The sequence below is a fragment of the Oreochromis aureus genome, linkage group 6 (genome assembly GCF_013358895.1).
Source record: "Oreochromis aureus strain Israel breed Guangdong linkage group 6, ZZ_aureus, whole genome shotgun sequence".
NCBI lineage: Eukaryota > Metazoa > Chordata > Actinopteri > Cichliformes > Cichlidae > Oreochromis > Oreochromis aureus.
In genome coordinates this window covers 20665303-20683411 of record NC_052947.1, presented here as the reverse complement: position 1 = coordinate 20683411, position 18109 = coordinate 20665303, and the positions used below count along the sequence as shown (strand labels likewise).

At 39.0% G+C, this 18109-nt stretch overlaps 2 protein-coding genes across 3 annotated transcripts; one reads left to right on the top strand and one right to left on the bottom strand.

Moving 5' to 3' along the window:
• Window positions 1-1534: 1534 nt before the first annotated feature.
• cisd2 (CDGSH iron sulfur domain 2) lies at window positions 1535-5618 on the top strand. The gene is made up of 3 exons (XM_031754053.2): window positions 1535-1742; window positions 4244-4458; window positions 4659-5618. Exons 1-3 carry the CDS (start codon window positions 1640-1642, stop codon window positions 4746-4748), a joined length of 408 nt encoding a protein of 135 aa, XP_031609913.1. The 5' UTR covers window positions 1535-1639; the 3' UTR covers window positions 4749-5618.
• Window positions 5190-18098, bottom strand: si:dkey-162b23.4 (sodium/hydrogen exchanger 9B2). Of its 2 annotated transcripts, none has more exons than XM_039613406.1 (13): window positions 17896-18098; window positions 16420-16664; window positions 15989-16190; window positions 15659-15829; window positions 13439-13581; window positions 13017-13144; window positions 11522-11697; window positions 10523-10629; window positions 9794-9943; window positions 7927-8035; window positions 7429-7565; window positions 7057-7279; window positions 5190-6733 (listed from the first exon to the last, which is right to left on the bottom strand). In XM_039613406.1, exons 2-13 carry the CDS (start codon window positions 16540-16542, stop codon window positions 6672-6674), a joined length of 1731 nt encoding a protein of 576 aa, XP_039469340.1. In that variant the 5' UTR covers window positions 16543-16664; window positions 17896-18098; the 3' UTR covers window positions 5190-6671. The 2 variants fall into 2 exon arrangements, with proteins under 2 accessions (XP_039469340.1, XP_031609912.1); XM_031754052.2 differs by having other exon boundaries at window positions 7096-7279.
• Window positions 18099-18109: the final 11 nt, after the last annotated feature.

The window sequence follows — 18109 nt, the reverse complement described above, 5'->3', positions numbered from 1 at the left end:
GGTCGTCTCTTAGGACGTGGTCGTCGACCCACTATTAATCATGTGTGTAAACACATTGACCACGGTATGAAAAAAGGCGTGGATCATTACCAACAGAGGTTTCAGGTGAAACCAGTGTTTATGGCGTTTCTTTCTGTTAAAAGGGAGTTTTTCTTTCCCAGTGTCGCAAAGTGCTTGCCCAAAGCAAAGGGGGGTGGGTCATCTGATTGTTGGGGGTTTATTTCTAATGTTGCAGGGTCCATAATTTGAAACACAATGAGGCGAGTGATGTTTGAACTAGCACAATATAAATAAATCTAAAGCTTTGGGATATATTTAGGTGCAGGACACAGGTAGGACACGGGCACAGATTATTACCATTTTGTGAGATTTTATTTAGTTATCACAGGTACAGTAAAACCAAAAGTACTTAAACTTTTATATAGTAAAATGATACATAAGAGTGACTATTACCGATACATTCAGAATACAATGCACAGACCACCTTAAATATACAAAAATATTAATACTACACAGCTGTTAAATAATCTACAGGCATCTTTCTTTCTTTGGAAAGCCTGTTCTATCTAAACCAAAGATAAATGTGTTCTGTAGTAGACTTACCTGTAACCCCTACCAAGAAAAAGAAGCTTATCCTACGTGAGTTTACATGATTGGTGGGTTTTTAAAAATGAAGGCAGACTTCTTTACATTTTGAATTTACTGTGAAATGACAGTGCTCTTATAACTGCTGCTAATTTACAGTTCTACATGTGTGAAACATGAAAAAAAAATTACAAAAGGAGGTAACTACTTAGGCTTAGGGGGTGGACCATAACAGTTACTAAATGAGTGTGATAATTTTGATGGTATCTGATCAAAAATAGACTACGGTGTTTTGAAAACAAATGAAATTGCACGCAAGCTAGCATTCATGAGGAGCACGAGCTTCTGTGCTTTTAAACTCTCTCTCTCACACACACACACAGACACATTTCTTTCTGTAAAAATTGTGTGTGTTTCTGTTCTGTGTCCTGTTCTGTTTGTATATGCGTTTTTTGTTGCTGTTGTTTGTTTGTATATGCGTTTTTTTCTTTTCTAGCTGCTGTTACAACCAAATTTCCCCATGTGGGACAATTAAAGGATTATTCTATTCTATTCTATTCTATTCTATTCCACACACACACACACACACACACACACACACACACACACACACACACACACAGACACACCTAGAAAGTGTGTCTGTGTGTGTGTGAGAGAGAGAGTTTAAAAGCACAGAAGCTCGTGCTCCTCATGAATGCTAGCTTGCGTGCAATTTCATTTGTTTTCAAAACACCAAAGTCTATTTTTGATCAAAGTGCACATAAAATTACAGAAGAAGCCTTCCTCACGCTAAATTCAAGTTGTCCAATCATAGACGACCAGGTCCTCGGACGCTGATTGGTCTGACGCCACCGTCACATGTCTTCGTTACGTGTATTCACAGAGACGTCTACGCTTCTCCTCGGTTGTTTCTACGTTTCACCAGACGGGGCTTACGTACCGACAAAAAAAAAAAAAAAAAAAATGCGCTTAGTAATGAACGCCGTGACATAAACGAACCTCAGGAACTATCCAAGTCAAACACAAAAGCTCCTCAACCGAGCAATTCACAATGGTTTTAGAAACGATAGCAAAAATAATTAAAGTCCAGCTTCCAGCCTACCTCAAGAGGCTACCCCTGCCGGAGACCATCGGCGGATTTGCGAGGTTAACAGGTAATTGGCAGTTGCTGTGTTGCACTTCGGACAGTCTTAGGGTGATGAGTAGTGAACTCATGGGAGACAGAGTTTTTTACCCCAGCTAACTGCTTCTTCAAACGCTGCTTTAGTAGTGTCGTGGAGAGCAGTCCTACAAAAACAGGGATTATGTCCCGGAATGCTTCTTTGAGTCATGAAACCGCTGAGCGTAAATTTATTTTGTGCCTGTGTGTGTGTCAAAGACAAAGTAATGACCTTAAGGTCGTGCTTGTTGAAAAACATTTCTCACACTTTGCTTCTGTGTTTGAATGTTGAAACACTCGTGATAATAACCAGGAATTCACTATATGTTATACATTTACAAAAAATGTCTGTTTGTAATGAAGTCCTGGTAATAATGGTGTGGTGCTAATTGCTAATTACTTGCATATCGGTTGTGTAAAAACGATTTTTCTTAATTATGCTGTTTATTCGAGCATTGGCCAAACTGTATTTTTATGAAATACAAGTTTTAAACACATTTGTTTTCTTTTGCACCATCTGGTTATCCTGCAGAAGTATTTTAAATTACTTTGAATAAATCATACAAATGCATCTGTATTAAGACTTTCTCAGGGCCCGTTTTGCATACTAACATACTACTCTGTGGTCCCAGCTCCGCTGACTCTTTCAGACTGTTCTGTGAACTATTAACATCACACCTAGTATCTGCTGAACCAGTTTAACTGAGAACTGAAATGCTGAACTTTGGCAAGTCTTGCGCAGTTTAAATATAGGAAAGGAAGAAGTAAACTACTGCTTCATAAAGCCAATTGAAAACTTGATCTTTTGAGGCAGCACAGATCATTTTGAAAAGCTTTGGGTTTTATTACTTTGTGGAAAGCATGTGCAGTTGATACTCTTTTTAGTGTCATGATAGCTCGACCACAACACAATGAAAGGCACACAGACTGTCACATGCACCCTCTGGTAATGGCATTTACATCACTCGCTGACCCTTGTGGAGAAAGTACAAGATGAGTATAAAGCCCATTTGAGAAGGTCTTCAACCAAAAACAACTCTTCTTCTTTCCTCTTCTTTTAGGAGATGGTGTTGGTTAATACTCACTGACAGGGTTGGCTTTGTGCTTGATATTAGTGGTTTCAAGTTAAAGCATAGTTATGAAGGCCCTGCTAACTGTCAGTTTGTCCTCCTAAGCAGCAAAGTGGGTCAGTTCATATTAGATGACAGTACATAGCCATTCTCCCACATGCAAAGACATCCCTTTTGAACTACGTACAATTTGTTAAAAGGATTAAGGATTAGAAATGTCCCATTAGGCATCAGAATCCTTTTAACTCTCATAAGGGTATTATCAAAAGTCCCAAAAGCTGGGGTCTGACGCAGTGCTAATAGTGAAATTACACAGCTGTCTTTAATCCTGACTGTGTCTTCACCATGTATGGTGGAGCGTAAGGCGGGTTTTCCCAGAGCACTCTTCGGGTCTCGGTGTGGCATTTCCCCTGGTAGCTGTTGGTGTGATATGACACTCTTGTTGGATCGAGTGTAATAATACATTAGTAATGCAGATCAGACATGAGCTTGTCCTCAGTGGAGTGGAGGAAATATGGAACTGAGAATCTGCCTGCTTCCAAAATTCAGTTGATCCACATTTTTTAACACACAGAACTAAGATTTCCCTTATGCATCATTTTGCAAAAATAATGCATATAAATTGCATATATCAGGCTTGACTGGCTCACTAATGAGTTTATCAGGACAAGGAAGAGTGTACGGAAATGCACACAGCTCTGTTGAAGATATTTTATTTATTTTTTTTTTTTGTCACGTTTGGCAGATTGTAGGAAATTTAGTTGAGGTCTGTCTGTCAAGGTTATCAGTCATCCAGGTCACCGTAGTCTAAGGAGCTTGGAAAGAAAAGTGTCTGGACTTCTTTAAGTTGCTTGAAGACGTTTCACCTCTCATCCGAGAAGCTTCTTCAGTTCTGAAGAATTTTGGCACACATATCTTCTGAAGTTTTTCCGATGAGAGGTGAAACGTCTTCAAGCAACTTAAAGACATTCACTTTTCTTTCCAAGCTCCTTAGATTAGTTGAGATCAGTTTTGATTTATATAGCCCCAATTCACAACAACAGTATAATTGTGTATTATACTGTTAAGATCCCATAATGAAAGAAAGAAACCCAAACAATCACCCCTCCCCTCTCAACGAGCAAGCACTTGGTGATGGTGGGAATGAAAAACTCTCTTATCAGAAAGAAACCTCCAGCTGAACCAGAAACACACTTGAAGTGTTGCATAAAGTGAAAACGTTTTTTTATGTGTAGTCTGCATATGAGTACTAGTACTGGATGATCAACATATATGATACATTTCCTGTGTGTTGGTTTAATCTCTAATCTGAACAGCCAGTAGTAAATGCTAGTTTTACGAGCATAGAATCCAGTTGCACATTGTATGCTTGTGTTTTTCTACTTTAGCTAATGTGTGTATGTTGTGTATGCAATAATATCTATAGTGTCTGAGTGGCTCCGGTTGCTTCCTCTTCTGGGCATCTTGGCTTTGCTCGGCTATCTCACCATTCGCCCCTTTCTGCCTAAGAAGAAGAAGCAGAGGGACAGCCTGATCAATCTGAAGATCCAGAAAGAGAACCCAAAAGTGGTCAATGAGATAGACATTGAGGACCTGAACAGCGCAAATGTGTGTTACTGTCGCTGCTGGCGCTCCAAAACTGTAAGTCTGTTAATATTTTCTGAACTACACTGTTAGTAAACCTAAATATTTTTCACACAGACTGCAGGATACATTTCTGTGTTACCCACAATATCATTATAGCTTGTGATTTATCAATAAACCCCTCTTGTTACGCTGGGAGTGTAAGTGTTAGGGCATTGTGCTTCTTGCTGATCAGTTAATATTGTTTCCTGTTTTAGTTTCCTGTATGCGACAAGTCACACTTAAAGCACAACGAGCTGACTGGAGACAACGTGGGACCGCTCATACTTAAAAAGAAGATACTATAATTGACCACTGATCAGATTTTTCCCTAAACAGTTTTTCTTGGTCTTGTCTTGGTGTTATATTTACTTAAATAGAAACCACACTCTATTTGAAAGCTACATTTTGGATACTTTAATGATAGTTTGCAATAAGGGAAGTTTTTTTTAAAAAGGAAAAAAAAAAAAAAGTGTAACTTTGTTTTTGTGGGGGCCTTTTTTTGTTCATTGTTCATGTTTGTTTAACAGAGGAGCAGTTTTATTTGACTGGGACCACTTTGAGGGGGAAACTTGAAACAATTGCATAATTGCAGTGACTTTATGATGCATTTATCTAATGTGAGGCCATCAGGGGAGAGGTTTTGCAGATAAATGGCTGACCTTCCTTCGTTTTGGATGGTATTGAACAGCTTTTTTCTTTTCTTTTTTTCTTTAAGTGCTTTTTTTTTTTTGTTTGCTTCAGATATGTGTGCCAAATACTAACATACATTTCCATACTTAATGGATGTGACATATTTTAAGTTATTGTGTGTATGGGAAGCTACTTATTCTTTAAATCTGGTTTACTCATAGCCTTTAAATGTTGAGTTTTACGTTTTGTGTTCAGTTCTGTTGCCTTAAGACATTTCAAACCATATCAAAGTAATTTCAAGTGTAAAGGCATTTCACTAAACTTTCAGGGTTTGAAAATGTCTGTTTCCTTATTCTTTTGTCATATCTGTATGAAGTTGTCTTGGAAAGTTTCCATCATTAATGAATCTCAATAATAAATCCCTTGTTTTTTTTTTTTGTTTTTTTTTTAAATATGCAGTATAACTGTTCAGTGTAACTGTTGCAAGATGGCAGTGTGAAATTATTCATACTAAATGTAGAAATAAAGAGAATTTTGGCATCTTTCACAGTTTAAACCTGGGAAAACATTTCATGTAATCTTTAATGTTTCTTAAATTAATGAGATGTGTCATATTATGAATGTCTCTTAATTTTATATCAATCTAATAGAGGCATTTCTTCCAGGCCCACACTGATGGCCTTTACCCACAGACCCACACTGCTAGTGTGACCAGAAAGAAAACGGCTCACACAACACTTTTGAATCATTTAAGCTTTTACTGCAGCAATGTTAAAGATGGGCAATTCTTGGTGTGTTTTGTCATTTATTGTTTAAAGAGTTTTTGGAAAAAAATCCATCATAAACAGCTGCTATTACAAAATCTTCATGGACATTTCATGTTACCCCAGATACATTCTGCAATAAAGAAAAAACTAGTAACAATACTGAAAAATCTATTTGTTCTTAAATTACAAAATGTTGGATTCACACAGTTTTTGCAAATATGGACATGATCACACTGACAGACATTTAGCAGCTTCGTGCTTAAACTAAAATATTATCGATTACACAAATCCTTCCCTGAGTACTATGCAACTGATCTCATCATACTGACCGAGGGCTAATATGCATACACAAAACAAAGTAAACAAACACAGCATGAAGTGTAGTGAATGTAGGACGGCTAAAACTTACAGTGTAGTCTATTCATAGCAATAAAAATTGCTTATCAACAACCTCCCAAAACTTTCTGTCCCCCACAAAGAAAGCACTTTACTTTGACCTTTCGAGTCAAAGTAAAGTGCTTTCTAACTGGCAATCCATGAAATTTTCTGGATTTAGTGAATATGACAAGATCCTTATAAAAGTATAAACCATTTCTATACCTTGAAAACAATATGATTATATCCAGAAAGTGCAAAGTAGGTCATTTGTTTGCAGTGTTAGACGTGGAAACCACCAGATGCTATAAATACAAAATGATTCACGTGTTCCTGCAGGATTGCGAACACATAGCTGAACAACAGAGACACAGCGAGGGCCACTCGGTGGCCAAAGAAAAGTTCAAATATCTGAAGCGTGAGGAGTTTCTTTTAATTCTCCTCTCTCACTTGACATCAGAGTGTACTTTCATAGGTGATGGGAGTTTCATTGTCATGTTGATCTCCTGCTGCGGTGCCTAAGAGAGAGGAAGAAGAGACAGGGAGGGAAAAAATAATAAGACTGTGGAAATGAAAGATTTAAAAAATTAAATTAGCTGCTCTTTTTGCACTGTGAATAAATCTATTTACATGAACACAATACCGCTGTTGTGTGCATGTAAAAAAATCATGAAGCTGCTGAACGACACAGTGACCCAAGGCTAAGCAAATCTTTACGTTGCAAGGGTGTAGCAGTGAAAATATTAGGAAAGGATACTTACTACTTAAACACACCTATGAAGCAAGGTTAGGAAGGGTTGCTTAGCTGAGCTTGAATTTTCAACAGAAAGACTTTACATACCTAAGAAGAAAGCTGATAAATTGGGTTTGACTCGCTCACCGCTGATTGGGTTCTCAGGTTTCTGCAGCAGGCGAGGTCCACAGAGCCCTATGGTAAGTGCACCTACAGGAGCTGTGAGAAGGATGGCGAGCACAGCCACAGTCAGCACGTTCATGCCGTATTCCTGCATCTCCGTGTTATCCTTTGTCCTCGCCATGTCCAAAGCTGTGGATCCTATAGCTGCCTGATAGAGACAAGCCAAGATTTGTCAGCTGTAATCAGTGGCACAACCCTACAGACTTCAAAGATATTTCAATGCATGTGCTTTTCATTCAAGGTTTGCAAACGAGACATTCTAGAGTATACAGCAAACATATTCTAGCTCTGACAAACCTGCACTGTTGCTTTAGGCATCCATGCTAGGGCTATGAACACTTTTTCCTTCATGTTAAAGCCCGCAAACAACACACAGACAAAGGTGAACCCCACTCTAACCAGCAGACCAATGAGGAGAGTGGCTATACCCAGACCTAGAGACATGTAGAGACAAAAGTTATACAATAACAATATTATATGTACAGCATATAAATCACATAAAAAAAACAACTGCAAGAAAATTATGTGCAGTGATGTTTCAGTTGCACCGACTTATGCAAAACAAACGCGTTATAAGTTATTTAGTAAACTGCTATATCTGTAAAGTTCTAACAAAGACAGAGGGATTATTATTTGCAAGACAGGAAGAAGCAGCAGTCGCTCACATTGCCTCTTTTTTTGGCTTATGCAAATATATTTTCATACATGCAGTTTTATTTGAATTTCTCACAGTGATAACAGCCATCTCGCTGTGGGTTATTTTGAAGGCTGTTTGTGTGTGTCTGTTTGTCTCACCAACTGTGTGTCCCTCCAACTCAGAGACTCGAATCTCAGCTCCTATTAGTCCAAAGAGAAGAGGCTGAAACACATCCCACGCCCATCCTACCACTTCCTCCACACGTGCCTCAGAACAAAGAATGCAGAATAAGATAAATACGGCTTCATAACAACCAAGTACAACCCCAAATCAGAAAAAGTTGGGACGGTATGTTAAATTAACATCAAACTGAAAACAGTACTTTGTTAAATTATCTTTGACCTGTATTACATTGAAAACAATACATCAGCACAGTGGTTCCCAAACGTTTTTCTTTTTTTTTGCTTCTTTGTTTTAAAAGAAAATCTTTGCCTTCCCCCCAGCACAAACTGATTTGAACCGGGGTAACAAACTGTGGCAGGATCAGCCTGAATAAGAAGTGTTTGTGAACTAAAAATAAAGAATGTGGGATACGGTTTGTCCGTGATTTGGACAGCCCAGCGGGTGCTCCCGATGCAGGGGGAAACAAATTCTGTCTGGGATACCTACCTTGGCACCACCGTTGTGCAGGTGAAACCAAAAGCAAGATATGCTTCATCATATTTTCTAGTCTTTGGCTTTGAAGGAAGTTGATTTGGAAGCATATGTGGCAATGCTTCATCTTCTGCTTTGCGTTTGTGTGGGAGTCCCGTCAAAAACCTGTCCATTATGCTAGCAGTGTCCAAGCTTTCTTTTTTTGAAAAATTCATATCGCGCCCCCCCCCCGCAATGGTGCACACCCCTCACTGTGTTCCTCATGAATTTTATTGCTTTTTTTCAAAATAAACACATATTCCAATTTGGGTTCTTGCAACACATTTCAAAAATCGTTGGAACAGTAAAGCATTTACCACTTTGTAATCTTGCCATTCCTTTTCACAAAACCTAAGAGACGTTTAGGGACTAAAGACACCAGGTGATGAAGTGTTTCAGGTATAATTTTGTCCCATTCTTCCTACAAATAAGTCTTAAGGTGGGCAACAGTACAGCTTCAAAATGCGACACGCATTCTCTATTGGCGACAGGTGGGTACTGCAGGCAGGCCAGTCAAGTACCCGCACCCTCTTCCACCGCAGCCAGGACTTTGTAATGTGTGCAGAATGTGGTTTTGGATTGTCATGTACTTGACAAAGGTTTGCCAAAGTAGTCCTGAGCCCATGTGGTGATATCGCTTATAGATGAATGATGATTCTTGATGCAGTGCTGCTTCAGGGATCGGAGATCACAGTAGTTCAGCTTAGGCTTGCGCCCTTGTACTTTACGCACTGAACTTTCTCCAGATTCCTTGACTCCTTTAATTATGTTATGCACTGTTGAAGGTGAAATATCCAAATCTTTTCCTATCTTTCTTTGAGGAACATTGTTTTTACACATAATTTTCTCACATATTTGTTGGCAAACTGGCAATCCTCGGCTCATCTTTGGTCCTAAAGGACTAGATTGTTCTTGGATGCTGCTTTATTACCTAATCATAATTACAATCACCTGTTGACGTCACCTGTTTAAAATTACATCATTATTTAACCAATTTACCTGATTTCTAGCCCTAAATTGCTCGTGTCCCAACCTTTTTTGGAATGTGTTGTAAGTCTGAATGATGGGAAAGGATGTATATTTACAAATTAAATGAGGTTAACTAGACAAAACATGAAATATTTTGTGTTCATATTGTCTGCAATGAAATACAAGTCAAAGTAAATTTAGAAATCACTGCTTTTTTTTTTTATTTGCGTTTTTCATACTTTCCCAACTTTTTCTGATTTGGCTTTGTAGATTAAGAAAAATTAAATGTAAGGTTTTTGGTTAGTTGAAAAACTGCAAACAGATGTGTACTGTACTGTAGTTCTTAGATGCATATATTATTACCTTTTCTGTCCCCCAGCCGAGGCCAGCCAGGAATGCCAGCACCAAGGTGCACAGGCCTCCAGAGCCAGGAAAACCTGCCACACCGCTGCCAAACACGGCAAAGACAGACAGACCCAGCACCAAGAAGGAACGCTTCATCACTAAGTGTTTCTAGAAGAAAAAGTTAACATTTACTGTAGTTTCTACATAGCTAAAATAAATACAATATGCAGTATTTAACAAATAATAGCTCTAAGGTCTATAAGAAATCATTTGCTAAGAAACTACGACGTGTTGGTTGACAGCACTTTCACTTTTGAGAAAGAAAGAAGCCCAATATGCAATCTAAAGCTAGATATTATCAAGGTTTTTAAACAGCACATGCTGCCATTGAGATAACAGTAAGAGTCCTTGTGCTGAAGTAGCCTGCTTGTAGTCCAAACATGTCACCAGCAAAAACATTCTGATGTACAAAGGGCAAAATGAGCACATTAAAAATAAAGCCTTCCACATTTGGTACTTTTTCAGTTAAATACAGGACTAAAATTTGCAATTTTATTCTTTTTATATTTCCTATTTACACACTACTCCAACTTTTTTTTTAACGAAACAGGGTTATACTTTTTCTTTTTTTTTTTTATCAATACAAGCTTTTCCTGGCTGTTACTTTACTGATTCACTCATAGTCTATGGTGTCAATTAGTGACAAGACAATTGTAAAACAGGCTCTTGTCATCTTGACTTGTGTACCTGGTCAACACTAGGGAAGTACTGGATGAGAAAACCAAGAAGAATCCCAGCGACCATCCCTCCTGCCACCTCCAGTACCCCTCTGAGGAGGCTGTACCAAGTTGAACCTAGAAAATTCAATAGAAACAAACATTATTGAAATTGTGAATTTCCTAAACATTTTAATTTGCCAGTTCAGAAACAAGTCTCTCTAACTAATGCAGCTTAATACAAAAGGCAGCAAACACTTAATGTATATATTTTACCCCTTTGTTACACTTTATTTAGTGTAAGAAAGGCTTTAACATGTTGGACATTTTGGCATCAACAGTTTGAGTGCTCTACAATATAATGAGGCATCGCCAGCTTAAGACTATGGGATATCCCCAGAGGTTTGTTATCTATGTGCCTTTAGAGACACTTTGAGCTCATAAACTATCAGGCAGTTTTCTTTATGTTGCATTAGATTGCTTCAAAGGCTCCTAGAAGCACATCTTGCTACTTGTCAGCCATCTTGGCAACACATTCAGGCAACACATTTGTGGTGTTTGGAAGGTTTATCTAAATTTTGTCATTTGAATTGGTGCCAATAAAAGGAAAAAGGTTGCTGACTTTGCCCCAAAATAAGGCCCAAAAAGCTTTTTTTTATTTGCAGAAAGTTATATTTCGATAACCATCTTTACTGTTGTTGTGTTTTCCCATAGATTTCAGACCAGACCAGAGGAGTATTTAATGTTTTCTGGGTACCTTGCAGCAATACAAAGGTAACCCTGTAATAAATTCAGATTATGCCATGTAAAATGAACTGGTGGCAGAAACTCTGTATTAAGAGTAATCAGCACGCTCACACCCTCTGGTGACATCTTTACAAACTATAGCAAGAAGTTATTTTCTTCTATGTGTTTCTCTCTGGGAGATAAGGTGCTGTTGTGTGTCAAAAACAAAACAAAACAATAAATCCATCAATTCTTGTTTTCCTTTCATGGCTCCACACATGTCAACACACAGAGCCGAGATTACCTGTGCTGAAGGCCATGCCCAAGCATGTTGTGAACCCTGTGATTGCAAGAATGTCATCAAAGCTGCCTGCAGCCATCAGCAGGGTGGGGATGCCCTTCTCTACACCGTAACCGTCCTTCTGCAGCAGCAGCATGGAGGGAACCACCACTGCTGGAGACACAGCTCCTAGCACAAAGCTTTGGAGAAGTTGGGTGGTTATTCATTCACTGACAAATGAAAAACTCCTGAGCAAGCTTTACAAATATTTGGTAAGAATGTATTAAAATCTGGTAAAAATGTATTATACCATAGTTAATAAATGATAAATTAGTGGTTAAGCAAAGTTCATAAAAAGCATTTAAACCACACAATGATACAAAACATGTTATATAATATATTATCTGATCATGATAATCAGATGTTACTGTACTTTTATACTAATTGTGTTACTGTTCAATTGAGAAACATAACAACTAACATTTATTTAACTATACATTTACCATTTAACAATGTTTATTATGACGTCTTACCATTTGGGTAGAAGCAAAAGGATAAGTTAAGCAGACTAATGTAAAGCGGAATTAGTAGAAAAGAAAATTCTCTGGTTATGACAGCAAGCAGGACATTATTATCCTGCTAAGCCACACATTAACCACAACATGCAACACATGAAGAACAAGCTATCTAGACGTAAACCCCAAGCTTCTTGTTTTTTTTACAACTTCTAATGCTTCACACATATTTTCTTTTAGAGATCTACTTAATGTCCTCAATGCTGATGAAGAAGAAGAAGCTATCTGCTTCATCAGCATCAAACATCAAACTTCAACCAATTACAGATAGCCATGTCAATCTGCTAGCGACAACAACAATTTTAGGGGCAGCACCTTCTTTGCGACCCATTTCACCCAGCGAGTCACCAAATACAACTTTGTGACCGATGTCTCTGCCCGTGTGCCTGAAGCTTTAACCTGCTGCTTACTTAAATAAATGCTTTTAATCCAAACAACCTCCTTTCTTTGCTTTAGTGCAGGGGTGGGCAATTCCAGGCCCCGAGGGCCGGTGTCCCTGCAGGTTTTACACGTGTCCTTGAACCAACACAGCTGATTTAAATGGCTAAATTAGCTCCTCAACATGTCCTGATGTTCTCCAGAGGCCTGGTAATGAACTAATCATGTGATTCAGGTGTGTTGACCCATTGTGAGATCTAAAACCTGCAGGGACACCGGCCCTCGGGGCCTGGAATTGCCCACCCCTGCTTTAGTGTGTCAGAACAGTTTTTTTCTTCATGAGCACTAACAATTGCTTTCTGAATTTGCATTGCAAGTTATATCACTTGATATATTATTAAGGCTCATTCAGTCCCCAGTGTGACACAGCTGGGGATCACTATTGAACCAGTTATTTTAAAGTATGTGTACAGCTTTGACATCAACATCAATCAATGGTAATTTCTGTTATGAAGTAGAAAACTAAGAGCTGGGTACAGAGTAAGTGAGAGTAGTGTTGTATTTACCCAAGGATGAAGCCCCACACCCAGGGCAAGCCCATGAGGAAGTGAGAAATTACAGCTGTGGTGCAAGCCTCTATCAAGCATGGCCCAGCTGCCACACGTATACACACAACTTTTAGTTTCCTTAGAGCCTGATAACAAACACACACATCAAACAAGTTATTCAGTTCTGCATATTGCTACAGAAAGCTTTAACAAGCATATGTACTAAATGATAAAGTAAATAACTGAAACATGAACAGATTCTTCCTGTCATTTCTTAAATATCTCTTCTGTTAACTACTTTAACCAATGACATAGCTATCAGTGAGAATACTCTCTGCATCAGTATACCAACGACATGTGAACAGAGATGAGATTAACATATAATTACTGCATTTCTACCTGTAGATGCAGATGTTAAGCTTTTATAGTATCTAGCATACCGTGGGATCCAACCCTAGACCAGCTCTGGCCAGAATGACAGCCAGAGCAATGTTCCTGAGTGATGCAGACCATCTGAAGTCAATGTACACCCCATCTGTCACAACTGGAATGTTCCTCAGCAGGAAGCCCATGAGCAGCATACCTGAAGCAAAGCACAACAGAGGGTGAGAAAGAGGAAAGCTGATCCTTATTACCATGAACTTATGTTTATTCTTTGAAGCTTACTCTTACGCTGCTACAGAGGAACACTAATGGTCACCGGTTGCTTTTTGAACACAGGGTGTTCGAATCGGATACTCTGCAAACTGTGAATGCTGAAACCCTAAAACCAGAGGTTTCAACAATCCACACCTCTTCTAAAACTTCATGACTCGGATAATTGTTCGGGTCAAATAATGCAAGATTAGTATTAATTAATTGCATTTTCTTTATGAAACAACACATCATAGATAACAATGAAGTTATCCAAAAAAAGCAGTACAAAGGTTAGAATTTGGATCTACAGAGAAAGTCTTATGCCATAATAAGAGGAAAAAACATATACTGCACATATTTTAGTGAGTTCCCAAGCATGGAAGCTGATCTAGTTATTGGTTGATTGAATGACTAGAAAAACCAGAAACCTCAGAAACAGCTAACTAACTAACACCTAACTGTTAAGTAAGGCTCTTTTTTGAAGACTTAAAAAGGAAAATACATGAACGAGATGTTTACAGATGCAAACTTCTAGTCTTCCTTATATGTCATCAACTAACAAGGAGTGGTTACAGTTTCCTTGATATTTATCAAGGAAATTGAAAAAATGAGAAGTAAAGTCACATGACATCATGACAATGCAGAGTGCAAAAAACACTTCTGATGATCGGCACTTTTTCACCCCCTGAAAAATAGCAGCACAATTGGCACATCTTTTCAAGCCAAAAGTGCCAAAATAATCTTTGTTGTGTAAAAAATGCAACAAACAGATGCAAAACACACAAAATCCAGAACATCAACAGATAATATCTACTAACGGAGAAAGGTACTAACATGATTTTTAACTTTTATACATGGATAAACTTTAATAGTAACTTGACAAGCTCATGCAAATCAAAGGTTTATCAAAGAAATTCAACCTTAGTATTAGATGATGTAGAACATTCAATTGCATGGATATGTAAGTATTCAGTTTTTAATTTAAGGATTCGGTTTCTTTTTTATTGTTTGTTTTTTAAGTGCAGAAATATATACTGTCACCTGACACCCCTCTCACTCACAGCAGGGATCATCAGTCATCCGTTGACCTCACTGTTGACAACATACAAACTGTGAGGATTTTTTGAAAAAAGCTTCTGGATAAAAATATACAGACAGCACTGCAGCTCTGCTATATGCTCAAATGCTCATGGCACGCATGCACTTCTATGTCAGAAATGACACAGTCCTCCCATCATTATCAATAACTGAACCCAAACGTTAAAACTGTATGTGCTTTACAAATATGCAAGTTTAACACTCACAAGTCCAACAACAGGGCATGCAGCACTGTTTAAAATTACAATATTTTTTCAGTTCAATTTAATTTTATTTATATACTGCAAAATCGCAACAACAGTCTGACTTTATATGGTGAGGTAAAGACCGCAACAAGACAAAACCCCAACAACGATGACCCACTATGAGCAAGCACTTGGCAACAGGGGGAAGGAAAAATGCCCTTTTAACAGGAAGAAACCAGGATCAGGATCTGCGACACCTGGCTGGGGTTGTGGTTTCAATCTTTCTTTTGTGTTATCCCCTATTGTTTGAGTGAAACAAAAAGAAAGAAACAAAAAACAGAGTGATAAAAAGTCAAAAGTTTCTTATCGCACTGTTTTATGACGAGTATGCTGCTGGCATAAAACTGGCACAATATCAGCCACAGATGTCAATAAATGCAATCTAAATTTGCATGTATCCTGATATCAGTCTGCTGCTTCTTTTATATGCTGCCTTATTCACAAGTGGCAGAGGTTTTACATCGGATGTCCTTCCTAATGCAACTCCAAAGGGATTTGTGTTTAATTCCAGTTCAAACTCATGATCTTTTACTTGTTGGGCAAATGTATAAACCACTATTACCAGTTAGAACTATATATCACCCTAATAGATAAATCTGTGTAGATACATATAGAATAAATACTTAGATTAACATACCAGTGTCACCATATAAAGTAAAAGCACCAGATTTTCTGTCTTACCAAGGAGTGGTGGGAACGGTGGAAGTTTGGGCAGATGAATGAGAGACACCAATTTTCCACCAACAACTGCACAAATGAAGAGTATTGTGATGCCAAAGAGGTTTCCTCCAGGGAGACATTCATCCTCTGTGATTGACCAAACCACTCCAAAGAGCACAACTGCCAAAAGAACTAGAGAGGACAAGGAATTATGGGGCTGCATTTCTCAGGTAGTTCAATAACTACTGTATACTCATGATCTGCAGTTTTTTTCACATTTTTAGATGGAAACATACAACAAATGTGCTAGGGAGGACATTGATGACCCAACAAGTCAGCCTCCTTTTTTACCTTTGGTAATGAGGGAGGCGAGAAAGCCTCTTGGCGGACAGGGGCAAAATCTGCGCAGCAAAGGACAACAGACCACTGGTGGATCTGTGTTGGTACCGGCGTCCACTACGGGGTTACGAGGAATAAAATAGGTGGTCTCCTCTGTTACGTTTGGACTAGAGCAGCGACGCACCACCACCTGGATCTGGTTCACATTTAGGTGCTTTAAAGGAAGGATCAGGACATGGAGTAGAGCAGGTCAGGGGTTAGGGTTACAGTTGGAATAATTCCTTGAACTGGTTTACAATTCTTTCTCAGAAGACAAATTACAAGAAATAAATCATCAACAAGGCAGGGCATTCATTTTAATGGGTTAAAATACAGTGTATATAACACAGAACCATTAAACAGAACAAATTGTGTAAAAAATTATTAGCAGTAAAATACTAAACCTCCACGTGGTTTGGCGCAGGTAAAGCAATTCTGTCCAGTAGTGGGCTGGGAGCTGGACTAGGCGCCGGACTGGGTGCAGGACTCTGCTCCGGGTTTGCAGGTTTCTGCTGGGTGTCCTCCATGGCTGTTGACTACAGTCTTTCTGGTCCACTCTTGTATCACAGCACATCAAGCTGAGGGGTGGGGTTAGCCATCAGTGGGCCGTTTCTTTACTTGTTTTGGTATGTCCACCTCTATCCACAGGCTTCCATTCACGCAATAGGTTTTTATCAGTAAGAAAAAACAAACAGTATCAGTGGTGCTGGTTCAAATATTGACATAATGTGAAATGATATGCTTAAATCTCCTACGTGGACATAATGAAGTGTGCTGGTGATGGTGTTATAAAGAAATGGATTTCACTAAATTTCACAAATACTGCATGGCACTGGCTATAAAGTCTGCAACTAGCGATTTATCCAGCTAATACACAGGTGGGCAATTAACTTTCCCAAAGCAGGCACATGGGACTGTTGTGGAGATCCGCTCTAATCTCCACAACAGTCCCAGTCTCTCGTTCTGTGAGCTGTATGTACTCTAAAAATGTGAGTTGTAACAACCAACAGCCACTAAATTAATGTAATACACTATGTTAAACACAAACGTTAACCATACGCTAAACTGACGCTACTACAATGTTTTGAAACGTGATTTTAGCGAAGGACAGACGTCCTGTTAATCCAATTGTAACCAAACCACGCTAATCAATGCTTATAGCTACACCATATGGCATAGTAGCTAGCGTTAGCTCAAGTAAGTTACAAAGCGCGGATGCTAAAGCACGCTAGTTAACGTGCATCGGTCACAACAACAACCCGTTCGCATTAGTATCACTAAACCTAGTTTGCCAGCTATATAATGCAATTCTTCGAGATACAGGGGTGTATCTGTGTTTCATTCACTGTAAACACGTGTGTGGCCAAAGGACAGATGAAACCGTAGCTTATCAAGTAGTTTCAAGTCAGTGGTTCCATTATCGGACATCATACACTACCGCCATCTAGCAACGCCCCTTCTCCCAGTAGCTAGTTTGTCGTTTCATACGGGAGCGTTTCACAAATCAACTATGGATTCAAGCGTTTAGGCTGTAGCACAACAGGGTTTCATGCCCTGCTGTTAAAGTCAAACAACGACCCTAATTTCTTTAAAGGTTAAATTGACGCTGTGACAGACCGAGGTTTTCTAACTTCGGTTTACACAATTAAGTTGACTTTCTAGTCAACTGGACCAGCAAGTATGGGGGCAAATTTAATCTCCACCACCCGGACAGGTGGCTCTTGACCGATATTTGATGTCCTACTGTCCAGTAGCCGGTCGTGCCTGTGTACCTCCTACTAAAAGCTGACAGGGCACTCAACCTGTTATGCAGCTAGCTAGCAAGCGACCGCCTCTGACAAAAATTAGCTATTAACTATAGGAGAAAAAAAAGCGCTCACCTCATATCGTAAACATTACCACAGCGCGCAGACTGTCTGTGGCAGCCTTTCTCGTTGCTCTGTAGCAGATGCACCAGCTGGTACATGAGGAATGAGGTGGATTAGTGACTGCCAAGCAAGTGTGCAGCGTCCACATGGATGCACTGAGAAAATTGGTTTGCCTAACATCTTACACATAGCTTTTGTTTCACCATTATGCACAGAGGAATGTGTG

Excerpts from the sequence above, each read along its gene's own strand:
- cisd2 (XM_031754053.2), top strand. The coding sequence starts at position 1,640 with ATGGTTTTAGAAACGATAGCAAAAATAATTAAAGTCCAGCTTCCAGCC. Across the intron at positions 1,743-4,243 it reads CGGATTTGCGAGGTTAACAG|TGTCTGAGTGGCTCCGGTTG; the intron begins GTAATTGGCAGT and ends TAATATCTATAG. Across the intron at positions 4,459-4,658 it reads GCTGCTGGCGCTCCAAAACT|TTTCCTGTATGCGACAAGTC; the intron begins GTAAGTCTGTTA and ends TTCCTGTTTTAG.
- si:dkey-162b23.4 (XM_039613406.1), bottom strand. The coding sequence starts at position 16,542 with ATGGAGGACACCCAGCAGAAACCTGCAAACCCGGAGCAGAGTCCTGCA. Across the intron at positions 13,582-15,658 it reads ACCGTTCCCACCACTCCTTG|GTATGCTGCTCATGGGCTTC; the intron begins GTAAGACAGAAA and ends GCTTTGCTTCAG. Across the intron at positions 7,566-7,926 it reads GTTGGAGGGACACACAGTTG|GTCTGGGTATAGCCACTCTC; the intron begins GTGAGACAAACA and ends ACATGTCTCTAG.